This window comes from Balaenoptera physalus (genome assembly GCF_965194825.1).
Source record: "Balaenoptera physalus genome assembly, chromosome: 1".
Lineage (NCBI taxonomy): Eukaryota > Metazoa > Chordata > Mammalia > Artiodactyla > Balaenopteridae > Balaenoptera > Balaenoptera physalus.
Window position 1 is genome coordinate 87,793,866 of NC_138882.1, and position 16,655 is coordinate 87,810,520.

General features: G+C 44.3%; 1 protein-coding gene and 1 long non-coding RNA gene across 3 annotated transcripts in view; one reads left to right on the plus strand and one right to left on the minus strand.

Annotated features, from left to right (window-relative positions):
- Positions 1-6,975, plus strand: ENSA (endosulfine alpha). 2 transcript variants are annotated; one of them, XM_082475906.1, is made up of 4 exons: positions 2-201; positions 1,865-1,990; positions 3,310-3,476; positions 6,233-6,975. In XM_082475906.1, exons 1-4 carry the CDS (start codon positions 145-147, stop codon positions 6,246-6,248), a joined length of 366 nt encoding a protein of 121 aa, XP_082332032.1. In that variant the 5' UTR covers positions 2-144; the 3' UTR covers positions 6,249-6,975. The 2 variants fall into 2 exon arrangements, with proteins under 2 accessions (XP_082332033.1, XP_082332032.1); XM_082475907.1 differs by lacking the exon at positions 6,233-6,975 and having other exon boundaries at positions 1-201; positions 3,310-3,567.
- LOC309667564 overlaps positions 6,802-16,655 on the minus strand; it is a 21,969-nt gene continuing 12,115 nt past the window's right edge. Inside the window, exon 2 of the long non-coding RNA XR_014267817.1 lies at positions 6,802-15,660. This is a non-coding gene — a long non-coding RNA (uncharacterized lncRNA). The remainder of the gene's footprint in view (positions 15,661-16,655) is intronic.

Consider the following 16,655-nt stretch of genomic DNA (forward strand, 5'->3'; position numbering starts at 1 on the left):
GTCACAGGCAAGAGCCGCCATTTTGACTGAGCAACCCTACTGACAGGAGCCGAAGAAGCAGCTCAGGTTGTCCCGTTTCCCCTCCCCCTTCCCTTCTCCGGGTGACTTCTTGGGTCCCCTACACTCCACAGTCCCGGTCCCGCCATGTCCCAGAAACAAGAGGAGGAGAACCCTGCGGAGGAGACTGGCGAGGAGAAGCAGGTGAAATGGAGGGGGAGCGGTGGGCGAGCTGGGGGCGACCGTGATGGGGCGGGAGACGGTCTGCCACCAGCGCGGATTGGTCGCCATGGTCTCGGGCTCTGCACGGGTTGGCCACTTCTCGCGTCATGCAGGGTGAGCTTCAATACGGCTTGCTGCTTTGGCGCTGGTTAGTTGGGTGGATTGTCAATCAGTGCGGTACTCTTCTTGATTGGCCAGTAGACCTACCGCTCAACTCATTGAAGCTGTGCTATAATTGGCCGAGCCTGGGCGCGGGGCGGGTGTTTAGAAAGACTGGGTGAATGAAAGGGGGTTGGTGGTCCCGGGACGAGATGTGTGTTATTGGTTAGTAGGGGTAAGATGACCCAACAGCTAGGCTTGGGGCTCGCATTCTAAATCCCCAGAAAGATACAAGTCGAGGTAAACACGTTTAAAAAGGACCAGCACTGGGGGAAGGGAGAAGAGTAATTATTATCATGGCTAGTTTAAGGCGGCAACTTTCTCAAAGAGACCTGTTTTGACCGCTGGAGATGGTCTGTTGCCCACCTTCAAAGAGGACCTTACAAAATTGAAGAGGACTAGAGTTCCAAACAGAATAATGGAGGTTAAACCTAGAAAAGACGCCGACAGAGTTGTGACAAGAAAGACGCCACCATATTCCCCCCAGACTTCCAAGGTAGTGGGACTTAGTTAACCCGCAATTCTGTGATGAAAACACGCCACCCTCTTTAGGGGTTTGTATTTGACTTATAACATTTAGTACTGGATTCGGGTTCATGAAATACACCTGGTGTTATGTCTGTGCCAGGTTTTCAAGGGAAGGGAATGTAATTCCACTAAAAAGAACCACAGATTGGCTTCATGTCCTTTTTTAAAAAGTCAGTAAAGAAAAGGGCAGCAGGGCCTACAAAAAGCAAGCAGAGAGTAACAGCAAGGGCCCCCCGCAAGCTAATTGAGCTCTTGACATGTTCCCCAAACTTCCGTCACTAGAGAAGGTGTTGATTTTTTGGCAAAGCTGGTAGGTAAATACTAGTGAACCTACTGTACCTTAATTTTCTTGAGGTTAAAAAGTGTCATTTTAATCTCTGTTTACCTGTCACCTTCCAACTACAGTGTTTATGGAAGCAATGCTGTCCCATTACTAAGGTGGAGGTGTCTGGAGATGGCTACATAGCTAGCCTCCTCCGTAGAGAGACTTATCTGCTGACTAGCTTAGGAGGGAACATCTCAGCAGTTATCCCCCTTGATTTCCCATTTGACCTGTACTGCATTTGAGGGACAGCTAGGGAGCTTTCCTACTAATTTTGTATCACCAGAAGCCCTGCTAGCTCTTTTCTCTGTCTTTCCTAGCTTCTCTTCTGAGTGAGATATCACTTGCTCTTTGAGTGAAGTATTGTGTTTAGGTTTAGGTATAGGTCACTCACAGGTCACTGGGGTGGTTCCCTGGGTTTCGTGTGAGAAGCAACTTATCTTTTCTTCTCACAATACAGTCATCTTGAGCTTTAGGGATTTGAACAAAGATCTAGCTTTATTTAAGAACAGAGTGGAAATAGCATGTTTACTAATGGGTAGACCTCCAGGAAAAGGTAATAGTATAAAAGTTATCAGATATTAGAAGCAGTTGCTTCTTAGTGTTTAATTTTGTTGGCCCATTTGTTTCCTCCAGGACACACAGGAGAAAGAAGGTATGCTCCCTGAGAGAGCCGAGGAGGCAAAGCTAAAGGCCAAATATCCAAGCCTAGGACAAAAGCCTGGAGGCTCCGACTTCCTCATGAAGAGACTCCAGAAAGGGGTATGGGGCACAATCTCTTACCCTCTTATTTCGGAGCCAAAGGGGGCCTTAGGGATGAGATCTGTGGAAGTTCTACTGAACACCGATATGAAGGTTTTGTTGTGGGGCAGTAGTAGAGAAAAATTGGAAACTTGTAAAAAGCAAGGCAAATATTGTAAATCCCTGAAATGGTATCAGTTATCTTGTGATTTCCCACGTAGGATATTCAGGCTTAATGTAGGGACATTTGGGCATGGGGTTGGGGGGAGTGAGGGAAGGATGTTAGAGTCTGGAATGCTGACAGCCTCCAGACATTTGCCTGTTTGGATGGTGGGAGTTTTAGGATTGCACATTTAGGATTAGAGCTAAATTTGGGGGTGTGTCATTTCAGAAAAAGATCAGCCCATCTGTCCTACAGATTTCCTCAACTTGAAATGAATAGTAGATGTCTTTAGACCCTTGAAGTTAGCACCAACTATTAACTATGCTCCCTGAAGAGACTTATTTTTCCTGTCCAGAATGGTGGTCCTCCTCCCAAGGCAGAGTCTTACCTTCATAGCCATCTAGCTCCTGATAAGGTTTCTCAGTCCTCAGAGGTACCAAAAGCTGACTGAGGGAATGTATGTCATTAACCTGGAATGTGTTTCTCTATGTGGATGAAATGGAGAGGGAAGCAGATCCCTGTGGAGAATCCCGGTTACTGAGTCTTAGTCACAGATGATGATGTGATGCTGATTTGCAGTTTACCTTGCTGTAAGCAAGGCAGGCGTGGGCAGGCTGTCAGAGCCATGGAACATGTGTGGGAGTGCTTGCAGTCAGAGGATAGTACATTATTCTCATGAACAAACCCAGTTTCTATTCATAGTCTGAGAGAATAATTTTTAATTTTGAGGTTGTTAGCTTGAGGTTGATCTCCTGCTGATAGCCCCAGATCGACCCTTCTGTGTATCTTATTCATTTCTGTTTCCCCAGCACCAAGCCCATTGGAGGCTAATAGGTCCTCATAAGCCTTAGTGAATAAAGTCAGTAATTTGGTTGAACCATCCTGTACTCATGGGGCTACAAAAGATATGGGTACAGAGGATGTAGGAGCTATCTCTTAACTCCAAAAATAACACACGCTAGCTGGGAAACTGCTTCCATACCTGAAAAAGTCAGAACACACTGGGGAGAAGACATAAGTAAATGTAATTAATGCTAAGCTCTGTATGCAAGAGACTAATCCAAAAGAGACTTGAAAGATCTGAGCGTGGATGAAGGTTTATAGTGGATGTGAGTCTCCTTGTTTTTGAGGAAGACCAGAGCTCCTCACTCACCTAAACCTCCCTCTTGTCTCTTAGCAAAAGTACTTTGACTCAGGAGACTACAACATGGCCAAAGCCAAGATGAAGAATAAGCAGCTGCCAAGTGCAGGACCAGACAAGAACCTGGTGACTGGTGACCACATCCCCACCCCACAGGATCTGCCCCAGAGAAAGTCCTCACTCGTCACCAGCAAGCTTGCGGGGTAACCAGGGCCCCCTTCTGCTCCCCTTCCTCACCCACTGGACTTTTGTATATCATAGGCAGGGATGGAATGGGCACCTAGTTATATCTTCTCAGCTTGCTAGCCAGAAATGACTGTGAGTCTCCTGGGGGCTGCTGAGAAGGTAATGCGGGCTGAAGAGAGGCTCTGAGTTCATTTCTTTGGATAAATTGAGATTTCCACACCCTCATGTAGCCCAGGTAGGGGCTCAGAAATAGGAGACTAGGATTGGATAATGCTGCAAACTCTCTTTTTCTTTTGTACAAGAAACTGGGGAGATGTGACTTCTCCTTTTGGAAGAGAATATCCCAAAATTGGTTAGGCTAGGCCTTGGGAATAATATGACAGGTTTAACATCCCAAGGCTAACCTGACATGGTTGGGAAAGGTAGATGGAATGGGATCTGTTTTCTGTGCTTTAAGTGTTTTGTCCCTTGGGCTGCTACTGCTTCATGTTTCCATCATGGCAGGTTTAGAGAAGCCTCAAAAAGAAAAACTGATTTGCTTGCCTAAAACTATAATGCCCACTTAACCTCCTTTACTCAGTCAGTGTCTTTTACAGTTTGCCCTGGTTCTTAAATAATGTAAAGATTGGAGGATGTAATTCACATAAAATGGGCACCTTCTCTCTCTCTCTCCCAGCATGTTGCTTTTTGAAAGTATCATGGGATAGTGGAAAGAACACTGGGTTAAGAGTCAAGATACCTGGGTTCTAGTTCCACTCAGTCTAGGCAGAATTGACGTGTAACCTTGGTCAAGTCATTTAACCTCTCTGGATTTCTATTTCCTCATCTGTAAAACAGTTGAATATAGATAAGATTGATTCTGATTCTAAAATCCTGAAAAAAACTGTGCTGTTCATTGTAAAGCCAAAAGTGAGGAAGGCCCATAGGTGAGCCGACAGAGGGGAACTATTTGAAGCCTACATGGGGAGAGAAGTTGAGGTTTGGGGGTTATAAATTCAGGTAAGAGGGCCTCATAAGTATCATGGTCTTGAGGGTCAAGAAAAAAAATCCTAAGAAGCTAGCCATGAAAGCTCTTGCCTCTGCCCTCACCTGCTTTCCTACAATCTGGGCCCTTGCTGCTAAAAAGCTGCTCTGGCAGCCAGGCTGTGGGCCTGAAGAAACATGCTCAGTCATGCACATTTGGAGTCCCATATTTCAGATGTTATCAGCTGCCAGGTGTATTGTTAGGGAGACAAGAAGAAAAGGGATGAACTGAGCGAGCCTCCGGGGCTTAGTGCCACTGCAGGGCTGGAGCAGCAGGTTCTCAGGAGATGAATCACCTTGGAGGAAGCTGGGGAAGGTGGTTAGGGAGAAAGAGAAGGAGCACTGAGAAATCTCTGCCTTCCTAGAGCTCAGTAACCCAGCTCCTGTGCCCTGAGAAGTAGCAACGCTGATCGTGAACCAGGTGGAGGAAAGGGGCTGCAGGTGGCCAGCATCGTCCATCTAGTTATCACTAGCTTGGCCTGAATGTTACTGAATGCAGCCTGCTAGTTACCACAGAGAGGGCAGGGTGAGAACTAGCTGTTCAGGAGGGGAAGATTCTATAATCCTCTTGCCCTCTCAGCTCACCAGTTCTGATGTACCACACATCTGGCCTGATGAGAACGACTGATGAACTTGCTAATGCACGTGGTGGTGGGGGGGGTTGGGGTGTGTCTCTGCTGCTTTCCTGACCAGCCATTCACTTTTCAGGCCATCATTCAGATTGGATAGGAAAAAGCTGGTGAGGAGGGAATGGGGAGAGCAGGATCCTGTGATTCCCTGGCCCCCAAACTCCTTGGCTGTCACTTGTAATTGTATATAATTTTTGTGTTTCTTGCTCCATTTCCTCATGCTGTCTTCCTTAGTCTAAAGTCCATGTGGGAAGGGGAAAATGCTGAACATCCTTGTATAGTTTCCTCAACTGTCCCAGACATGTTGTACATAGATATGTCATGTTATTATATATATAAATATATATATAATTTTGTACGTTTTCTTCATCTCCGATCTTCTCAAATTTTGTATTCTTTTCTTTTCTGTCTGAGCTGCTTTCTCTATCGGTCAGTATGACTCCTCAAGACTGAGGCCACAGTGAGTCTGGTTTTTAGGAAGGAATAGAAGAAATAGGGAAATCAGAAAAACTGTTGGTCTCTGTCTCCACCTGGTCATCTTCAAGGCTAAGAAAACAAAGAAGCAAGCTACGTTCTGTATACGCCACCTGTTTCCACAGCGTGAAGTACATAGCTTCCATGGCAAAGAAGGGTCATTTCAAAATCCAAATCCAGAGTGCTTTGATTAAACCTAGATTACTAAGTCCACTCGAAACAACATGTGTGTTGTCCGGCCCTGACCTCCGTGCACTTACCGCCTCATCGCTGTGCCCCCGTCCGTCTCCGCTGCTGCAGGTGGCTCTGGCCGTGCCTCTGAAACCAAGCCTGCTCTGAGCCAGGCAGCTTAGACCCCTGAAAACCTCCAGTTATTTTGATCTTGTCTAAAGAATTTTTTTTTCTGTTTTTGTTTTCATGGGTATCTCCAAAAAAACAGAACATTTTGTTTTGAAAACAGGAAAAGACTGAAATTCTTTTTTTTTTTTTTTTTTAAACAACTCGCTGGATAGGATTGAGACATGTGCCAGGTAGCCCTAATGATTGTTAAGTGTGGAAGAGTGATGGGGTAGAGACTGGGGTGGAACTTAGGGTTCTTTCCCTTACTGCTTGACAGTGTTTTCTTTTTCTTCTGTGTTCGTCCGCAGTGGCCAAGTTGAATGATGCTGCCCGGGGCTCCACCAGATCCTGAGACGCTGCCCCCCTGGGCCCTGTGCTGGCTCCTGCCCCTCCCTGCTTTTGCAGCCGAGGGTCAGGAGGTGGCTCGGGCGCGGGCTGGAGAGGCCGAAGCCCCTGCCCGTCGGTGTCCCAGCGCATGGAGCCCCTTGGGCTGAGCACCAAGACCTTGAACCTTTTTTGTTTTCCCTTTTTTTCCAAATAATTGTTGGGAGACATCTCAGTGAAATCCTGGGGGTGGGGTGGGGGGTTGGGAGGGTGGAGTGGGAGATTTGGGGGAATATGAATTAGGGCTTGGAGTTGATAAAAACATTCTTGACTATCCTCCTTAACCATGTGGCTGGTGTGGGGTGGGTGTGAGGAGGAGGAAGTAAAATGGACAAAAGATGAGAGGCTCTAATTCAGCTCTGTAGAAGAATGCCTTGTTTGCTTGGATGTGGCTGGGGACCTGGTGTCAGATAAAAGAAACTGACCGTCTAAATATGAAAGATGCAGACAGCTCCTCTGGTTCTGCAGAGCAAGCTGAGAACTCAGTTGTTCATTAAAAAAAAAAAAAGTGCTGTCCTTGAAATAGATTTGTTGTGGGAAGAAGGGCAGTGAGCATGGGAGAAGGGGGCTATGAGCGTGGGGAGCCCCACAGAGCCCAGGGGACTTTTTCAGTTTGAAATAAAAAACAAAAGAAGACCCACAAAAAAAAAACCCAACCCAGAAATACTCTGAAGCAGTTGGTGTGTTTTATTGGGGTTTGGGGAAAGGGAAGAAAACAAGACTGAAGACACCATTCAAGGGGAGAAGCCAATGTGGGGACCTAAGTTTCTAAGGAACAGGGGCCCTTCATGTGGGATGTGTCTGGGTTCCCCGTTTCCCTAATTTACGGAGAGGGAGCAGGGACGTTGGCATATAGACTAGGACTTTTCCTGACTCCTGTCCAAGCTACTGTTTCTATAGCTAATGCAGAAGACGCAGCCACCTCAGGTTTTGACTCACAGAATAAGGGGTTTGCGGTATTTGATCTAAATGGTTTATTGACACCTAAAGCTCAGTCCAGGCTAAGCAAAAAAGGAAGCCTGCTCTTCCTTTTCCCTTTCAGTCTTCCATTCCTTCACAAGCTCTCATGTCTGTGAAGGAGAAATGTGACCTCTAGTAGTAAGCTAAAAGGAACTCAAGCCTTTCTGCTAGTGGCCGGCAGGGGGCAGAGTCACTTCTTTCCTCATGATGTCCTAACCATCACTGGAATCCTGCCACTGAAAAAAGTTTAAAACTACTTGTGAGTGTAATATACAAAAGAAATGTTACCCAAGGAGAAACAAACTCACTTGTCTCCTCTCACACTCACACCAATCTACCATGTGTGAAGACTGAAACTTGCCCGTTTGCCCAAGTTTGATTAGGAGAATTTATCATGGTATTTTCCCAAATGTGATTGGCGTCTCAAATGAGTATGCATCAAGGAAGATAAACAGGGTCCAGGAGACATAAGATAGTCCAGAGAAATCTCTATCATGTTGAGGGGGAGGAGTACTTCTAAACTAGAGAAGGAATGTTCTCAGTATCTAACTCATTCTCTCTTCTTAATCAGAAACTTTCCAAATAAGTTTTCAGCTACTCGGGATGTTACACTGACTTGCTCTCTCCTGATTTAGCCAGGGGATTGTGATGCCTCCTAACCATCAGCCTTTCTGAACAGCATGCTAGACACTAAGTGAGCCAGGTGATTTGGAGAAATATATTAAAGGCATTCCCTGCCTTTGTGGGGTTTATTGTCTAACTGGAAGAAAATATATGAAAAAGTTCATATACTTTAAAAGGTATAGACTTTATATCTTTTTTTTTTTTTATACAGAGAACATTTTAAATTTTTACTTAGTGATTAGAGCCATTTTTCTCTGGGGTTGTTTTTAGATACTTCTTCATTTCTTTTTTTTTTTTTTTTTTTTTGGTCACGCGGCACATGGGATCTTAGTTCCCCGACCAGGGATCGAACCCACGCCCCCTGCATTGGAAACACGGAGTCTTAACCACTGGACTGCCAGGGACTTCCCTAAACTTTATATCTTAAAGCTAGGAGATGTATGAATGTTTATTGTGGTGGGGTTTCTGAGCCTTCTCATCCTTCTTCCCCTTAAACCAGTCCCATGACTTCTTTTTGAGCATGTTGTCCCTAGTTTTATGTTTGCCAGGTGGCTACAGCTGGGGAATGAGGCCAGCAAGTCTCAAGATGTGGAATCATCTAGTTAGTGCAGTTTCATTTAATATACAGGTAACGGAAGTTGACATATAGAAATAAGTTACTTACAAGGTGGCAGTGCTAGTTTACTGAAGAGCTTGAGTTAATATCTAGGCTTTTATATGATTTTTCCATTATTCTTGGCCTCCCTGGCCCTTAGGTTTAAGCGTAGCATTAGGGATCCTGGGGTGCCAAGAAATGTTTGTTCCCATTTCTGTTTCAGTTTAAAACTTGCCATTCCTTTTCCTTCACTCCCATACTATAGGGCTAGGCAGTCAGGGAAGACTGATTCTGCAGTGCTTCAAATACCTGTTCCTGCCCATTATTTTAGTTTGGTGTTTTCTAAAATCTTTATTCCAAAGAGTGGGTTCAAGGGTTCTTCTACTCCTCCAACATGGTTGAGTGATGATTGTGCTGACAAGCCTCTCAGTTGAGCCATCTGATATGCAGGGTGGCAGGGATGAAGTCACCATTATTATTGTCCAGCAGCATTTATTTTAAGCTGTCGTGGCCCTAGCATGGAAAACACAGGCAAAAGAAAAATAGCTCGGAGAATTGCCATTGATGATATCTACAGTCAGCCAGTGGCACCCACACTAGCAGCCCTTGTGTGTATAGTGCCCTCTACTGGGCCTTGAGGGAGGTTAACAAGGAAAAGGGAAGATCTGTTCCCTTGTAAGCTAAGACATGACAGTGGCGTACAGATAAAAGCAGATTAATGTAAGATCCCGAGTGGCGGGAATTTCCCTGGTGGCGCAGTGGATGAGACTCCACACTCCCAATGCAGGGGGCCCAGGTTCGATCCCTGGTCAGGGAACTAGATCCCACATGCATGCCGCAACTAAGAGTTCGCATGCAGCAACTAAGAGTTTGCATGCCACAACTTAGGAGCCGGCGAGCCGCAACTAAGGAGCCTGCCTCCAGCAACTAAGACCCGGTGCAACCAAATAAATAAATAAATAAGATCCCGCGTGGCATGCGGCATCTTAGTTCCCTGACCAAGGATTGAACCCATGCCCCCTGCAGCGGAAGCGCAGAGTCTTAACCACTGGACCTCCAGGGAAGTCTCCAAATTAATGTAGTTCTAAGCGGAATTCCCACAAGCTAAGAGAAGGAGGGTCAGGAGATGAGTTGTTAGGTGAATTTTCTTAGAGATGGGTGACTTACTAATAAAGATAAGATGAGGCTGCCCATGCTTGGGCAGCAATGTTTTAATTCACAAGTATTGGGTTGGCCAAAAAGTTCGTTCGGGTTTTTCCGTTAGCTCTTTCCGAAAAACCCACACGAACTTTTTGGCCAACCCCAATAATTGTTGAACTCTAACTTTGCGATTGGAAATATTAGCAGTTGTTGGGCAGATAAACAGTGTAAGAAATGGTGTCTGCCCTGAAAGAACTTGAAGCCTCATTGAGACAACACTTCTACATATAATGCATGTCAGTGGTAAAAGAATTCTGAGAAGGGGAAATTCAAAGGGCTGGAATCATTAGGTAAATATTAGTGGAAGAAATGGAGATTGAACTGGGCCTTGAAAGATGGGTAGTATTAAATTGTCTAGTTCAATTATCACTTAATAAGTGCCTATTATATGCCAGGCATTGTGCTAAAATATAAATGATATGTGGGTGCTTCTTTCAAGGAGGTTCCACTCTGGTGGGGAAACTACACATGAGGAAATCATATTGCAGTGTTAAACTTGCAGCAGTAGAAGCCCAGCTACATAGAGGAATAGGAACAAGTATTTAATAGTAATTGCACCTAGCCCATTGCTAAGTACTCAATTTACATCATCTCATTTAGTCCTCACAACAATTCTACAAAGTAGGTAGTCTTAGTCTTGCCATTATACAAATGAGAAAACTAAATCAGTAACTTGGCCAAGTCACATAGCTTCCGAGAGTGGAGGCAGGATTCCACTGCCTGCAATGGGGTGGGGAAAAGAGTGATCAGGAAGCACTTCCACTGCCGGGCCGGTTCAGTCCCTGGTCGGGGAACTAAGATCTCACAAGCTGCACAGTGCAACCAAAAAAACACAAAAAAAGGGTGATCTGGGGACTTCCCTGGTGGTCCAGTGGTAAATAATCCGCCTTACAATGCAGGGGACATGGGTTCGATCCCTGGTCAGGGAACTAAGATCCCACATGCCGTGGAGCAACTAAGCCTGTGTGCCACAACCACTGAGCTCGCACGCCACAACTAGAAGCCCTCGCACCACAACGAAGAGCCCACGCACCACAACAAAGACCCGATGCAGCCAAAAATAAATAAATGAAATAATAAATCTTTTTAAAGAAAAAGTGATCAGGAAAGGTTTCATGGAGCAAATTCTGAAGGAGGAACAGGATTTCTCCAGAAAGGTAAGGTGAGAAAGGGCATTTTTGTACAGGGACCAACACTTAGAGAAGGATGAACGTGTGGAATCTGTGGTGACTCTGCAGTAGCAGTATCAAGTGAGTCCTGGGGAGTGACTGGAGACCAAGCCAGGAAGGTAGACAAGGATGTGGCCTGCCCGCAGTCATAGGAACCACTGAGGGGATTACAAAGAAGAAATCTTGTCAGTTCTGTGTTTTAGATAGGTCACTGCCAAATTGTGTGGAGAAGGGATTTAAAGGTAATAGATTTAGTGATGGACTGGTTCTAGTGTCAGGTTTCCTGGTTTTGGTAACTTGGGACAAGTTTCTTAAACTCTCTTTGCTTCAGTTTACTTATTTTGTAAAATAGGAATGATGTCGTACCCACCACAAATGACTGTTGTGACGATTAAACAAGATAAAGCATGAAAAGCCCTTACTTCAGGGACTACAGCAGTGCCTAAGATATGGTTCCTGCCCCCAGGGAGCTTACAGACTATTGGGGGATATAATAAAGATAGGTAGACTGACAATTATTAGAATACAAGGATTCGGCGCTAAAATAGGGATAAGCACAAAATGCTCTGGAAGCACAGAATACACACCTAATTTGGGCAGGTGGGAGAAGAACAGTCAGGAAAATCCCTTCACAGAAAGTAGCTTCTAAGCTGAAATATGATGGAGTAGTAGGACTTAGGTAAAGGGATTAGACTGGGAAAGGTCTTCCAGGTGGAAGAAACAGTATGTGAAAAGATGCAGAGGTATTACATTCTGGAAACTTAAAATAACTGAGAGTAGCTGTAGCATAGCATGCAAGGAATGAGGCCAGATGTCGGTGGAGGGAAGCAAGGGTTAGATCACAAAGGGCCCTTTAGACTTTATTCTGGAGGCAATGTGAAGCTGCTGAATAAAGATTTTGAGCAAGGAAATGACATGATCAGTTTGGCTCCTTAGAATAATCTTTCTGATTGCAGTGTCAGGAAGAGATTGGAGAGGGTAAAATGGATGTATTACCATTATTAATTATTATTAATGGGATGGAAAAGTTGGGAAGGGTTCAGGCTATTGTGAAGAGGAAGATGATGAATTCAATTTCAGACATAATAAGTTTAAAGTAACAAACATCTAAGTGGAGAATTCTGTACTACACTTAGTAAACTGTTACCATGGGTTAGTTGAGTTATGAGTGAGACAGACTACGTTGCTACAGTACTGTAGGTTAGATATGACTGGGAAATAAAGAAGGTAATGATAGTGGGGATGAAGAAGAGTGAACAGATTCAAGAGATACATGAGAAGTACAATCAACAGAACTTCATGGGGGTGGGACTCGGGAAGAGACAGGACTCCAATAAAAAATTCCGAGGTTTCCGGCCTGAGTTACTGGGTAAATGATGATGCCATAATCCAGAGAGAGAATACAGCTGGAAGAGCAAGTTTAGCAAGGAAGACAATGAGTTCAGTTTTGCAGAAGAGTTGATATGAGGTGCCTATAGAACATCCGAGAGTAGATGACTAGAAAGTTACTGGATTTATGAGTCTAGAGGTTGGAGAAAAAGTCAGAATAGGAGATACAGATTCTGTAGACTTCAAGATGTACTAGTAAAGCCATGGCCGTGAAAATATATAGAGCAGAAAGACTGAAGAACTGATCCTGATGAAGGCTAACATCTGAAGGGAATAGAGAAAAGGGCCCAACAAAATAGGAGAATCAGGAAGATGTCATGCCCAAGGACAGAGTTTAATGGAGAAACTCAATCAGTCAATAGTGTAAAATGCTATTAGAAGTTAAGTTTAAAAACAAGACTATCTCACCTATGTAATAAAAAGTGCCCCCAAATTTCAGGAAAGCAGTGTGCCAAAATCGTGAATAACTATTTGCCAGGATTATGGTTTAAGGTGTGTGTATGTGTGTGTGTGTCCACTTTCTGTACTTTTCAGGATTTTGGCAGTGAGCATGTATTTGATCACTAGAGGTAATTTTAATTCTAAAAGCAAGAATAAAATCAGAAAATTTTTTTTTTAATGGACTAAAAGGGGCTTCCCTGGTGGTGCAGTGGTTAAGAATCCACCTGCCAATCAGGGGACACGGGTTCGAGCCCTGGTCCGGGAGGATCCCACATGCCACGGAGCAACTAAGCCCGTGTGCCACAACTACTGAAGCCCACACACCTAGAGCCCATGCTCTGCAACAAGAGAATCCACCGCAATGAGAAGCCTGCGCGCAGCAACGAAGACCCAACGCAGCCACAAAAAAAAAAAAAAAAATCAACTAAAGGGTGTCCATTTGATTTGCCAGTTAGTAACCTTTTTGAAACCAGTTGCAATGGATTGGTAGCGGTAGAATCTTGCTTGTAAAACTGAGTGGTGTGTGAAGGTTTTGTTGTTTGCTGTTGTTTTAGGATGGGAATGATAGGCATATATATTTACCAAGTGAAAGGAACAAGTAAAAGTAGAAGCTCAATAGAGAATGATGATAACCAAAAAGCAGGGTTCCAAAAAGAAACGGGGAGTTGGGGGGCAAGCAAGAGCTCAGGTGGATGTGGTTAATTAAAGAATAGTTCAGCAAACATTTATTGAGCACTTATTATGTGCCAGCCACTGTACAAGGTGAGGTGCTGAGGTTAGTCTAGTTAGCAAGTCAGCTGAGTAAGGAATTGGTCTGAAGCAGGAGGATATATACCTCATCCTGCATGAGACTCAAGGTGAAGATGTAACAAAGCGTAAACTCACAGCTGTTTGTGAATAGGGGTAGGTAATTGATGGGAGTCCTTGTCTGACAGCTTCCTTGTTCTTTGTGGAATAGGATGTGAGGCTGCTACTTGAGAGGGAAGTGGGAGTTAGGGGGCTTAAGAAAAGTGGCCATAGTGTTGGAGAGAGGATGAAAGGGAGGAGGATGAAAGAGTGATGATAAAAAATACTAAGTAGGGCTTCCCTGGTGGTGCAGTGGTTAAGAATCCGCCTGCCAATGCAGGAGACACTGGTTCGAGCCCCGGTCTGGGAAGATCCCACATGCCGCGGAGCAACTAAGCCCACGTGCCACAACTACTGAGCCTGTGTACCACAACTACTGAAGCCCGTGCACCTAGAGCCCGTGCTCCCAACAAGAGAAGCCACGACAATGAGAAGCCTGCGCACCACACGAAGAGTAGACCCCGCTCGCCGCATCCAGAGAAAAGCCTGCGTGCAGCAACGAAGACACAACACAGCCAAAAATAAAATACATTAATTAAAAAAAAAAAAAACTAAAAGAGGCAACAATGTTGAGGGTATAACAGAAACCATGAATGTGTGATCCTTGGAATGCATCATCCATTGGAATGGTATCAATCCATATATTTCTGCTGTCTTCTCTAGCAACACCCAGCTGCCTGGGTACAAGAGCAGAGAAGACACATTATTGTATAGATCCTGGATCATGATTTGTAGACAGATGAAGAGGATTGACAAGGGAACAAGGGGATTGAAGGTGCTGGTGAAAGATGGAAGCCACCCAATTCAGACTGGCAAGGTATGTTAAACTCTGGTCAAGAGAAGTCTTGATAAGGTCAAAGAGCAGATGATTTAGAAGTGAAAGTGGTAAAACTTGAAGCCCACGCAGGACATGGTGGCAGAATGATGTTGGAGTTTAAGATTTCAGAGTTGGAACTCTTCCATAGAATGACAAGGGCAATAGGAATGGGTGTTTTAAGTGGAGTAAAGGTAAAGATCATTGGAGAGTTAAAGAACTAAGGGAGTTTCCATATCCAACTGCCAGGGTAGGTGGCTCATGTGTTTGACATTTTGTACTGTTATCTCTTATTAAACCCAACTGTATTTTTTTTTTATAGCTACTCTATTTATTTATTTATTTATTTATTTTTAGCTGTGTTGGGTCTTCGTTTCGTGCGAGGGCTTTCTCTCGTTGAGGCAAGCGGGGGCCACTCCTCATCGCGGTGCGCGGGCCTCTCACTATAGCGGCCCCTCCCGTTGCGGGGCACAGGCTCCAGACGCGCAGGCTCAGTAGTTGTGGCTCACGGGCCTACTTGCTCCGCGGCATGTGGGATCTTCCCAGACCAGGGCTCGAACCCGTGTCTCCTGCATCGGCAGGCAGATTCTCAACCACTGCGCCACCAGGGAAGCCCTGTATTTTTTTTTATAAAAGGAAAATGGAAGTGTCTAGCTTAGTAAATGACAACAGTAACAACAAAAGAATTATGGGCTTAGAGTGTTGGGTCAGTAAATCAAGGTGTTTAAATGAATCCAGAATTGTGCAAGCCTGGGGGGGAGAAGATGAAGCCAGCTGCCAGTCCTGGTGTAGGAGTGACCAAGAATAGCAGAGAATGTGAAGGAGAGTTTAGCTTGATGGGATGAGCTCCAAAGCAGGAGAGGTAGCATGCAAATATCTTGGAAAAATAAGGGCCTGAATAATGACACGAGGGAACCAGGAGTATCTCTGTTCCCGCACTTTCTGATATAGGAGGGAAAAACCCTCTAGGTCTGCAAATAAAGCTGAGTTTGGGGATAACCTCAGTGTAATTTGAATGAGTGGGTTGAGGGAAATTCTCTAAAGAGGAGTTTCTGTGTGAGGCATCAGAGAAATGAGGGGACCAGGGATGAAAGTATAAGTAGGAGAGATCTGCACTTGGGGCAGGGTCCAAAGATTATAGAGATGGGAACCACTTGTGCAGTGAATTAGCCTAAGGTTCCCAACTTTGGTTCAAAAGTTGTTTGGTACCAGTCTTGACTGAAGGCCCCGTAGGGCTATGGAGTCCAGTCTCCTCAGGCCTCCCTCTCAGGGTTCTGAGGGGAAGATTAAGCATTCCATCTCTGAGAAGACATCCTAGGAGAAAGAGAATGGAACAGTAGCTTGAACAATGATTACAAAGAGGAACAAGTAAGCTAGACTAAAGCGAACAACTGGAGGAGGGTCCTTCATTCACACCTTTATCAAATATTTATTGAACTCCTACCAGGGCTTTGTCTTGTTCATTGCTATATCCCCAGCATCAAGTGTTTGGCACATATGTGTTCAATAAGTATTTGTTGAAGGAATAAATTGTTCACTAACTTATGTTCAGATTAATCTGTAAGTATTCACAAAACAATAAAAAGAGTTTGACCTCTTTCAACAGTCTCTGAATGGCAGCAGCAGTGGATAAGCAGGGAAATGAGACTTCTAAATGAGAGAACAATGTTGGAAGGGTACTCCCCACACAAAGCTCGGTCTCTCTTTTGGAAAACTTCTAGATGAGCCACGTGACTAAGAACAGGTAAAGGCCGAGTGCTCAGAAGGTCAACCAAGCATAGCTTTTCTGTAAAACATTAACTTATGACAGGAAGAGAGCACCAAATACTGATAACCACATTGTGGTAAAGTGGCCTCTTCAGGTAAAAGAAAAGTTTTGGTATAAACGGAAGTTTAGTGACAGAGGTACTTAGTGTTTTTAGATGGACTTTTTTTGAACCTTCTTCTGACATATATTTATCATGGGTAGATATTAGAGATTAATGCAAAATATGAACTCCTAGTTATTAAATATTTATTATTATATTTAGATTGAAAAGATTGAACTGAATAGAATTTACACAGTACAAGAACTTTTCTCAAGTTATTCATATTAACTGCTAGAGCTACATACCTATCAAGAAGCATCATTATTGATCAAGTGCCAGCTACCTACCTACCTTACAGTCCCAAACCCAATTAGTAACATCAAACTGATACTTACGCTAAAATATTTATATTTTTAACTGCATATAAAACTCTCATGGTAGAAATTCGAACATAAGCAGACCTTTGGGGGAAATATTTTTTGGGGGGGTGGGGGGCAGGTA

Coding starts and splice junctions, on each gene's coding strand:
- ENSA (XM_082475906.1), top strand. CDS start 145: ATGTCCCAGAAACAAGAGGAGGAGAACCCTGCGGAGGAGACTGGCGAG. Junction 202..1,864: donor AGACTGGCGAGGAGAAGCAG/GTGAAATGGAGG, acceptor TGTTTCCTCCAG/GACACACAGGAGAAAGAAGG. Junction 1,991..3,309: donor TGAAGAGACTCCAGAAAGGG/GTATGGGGCACA, acceptor CTTGTCTCTTAG/CAAAAGTACTTTGACTCAGG.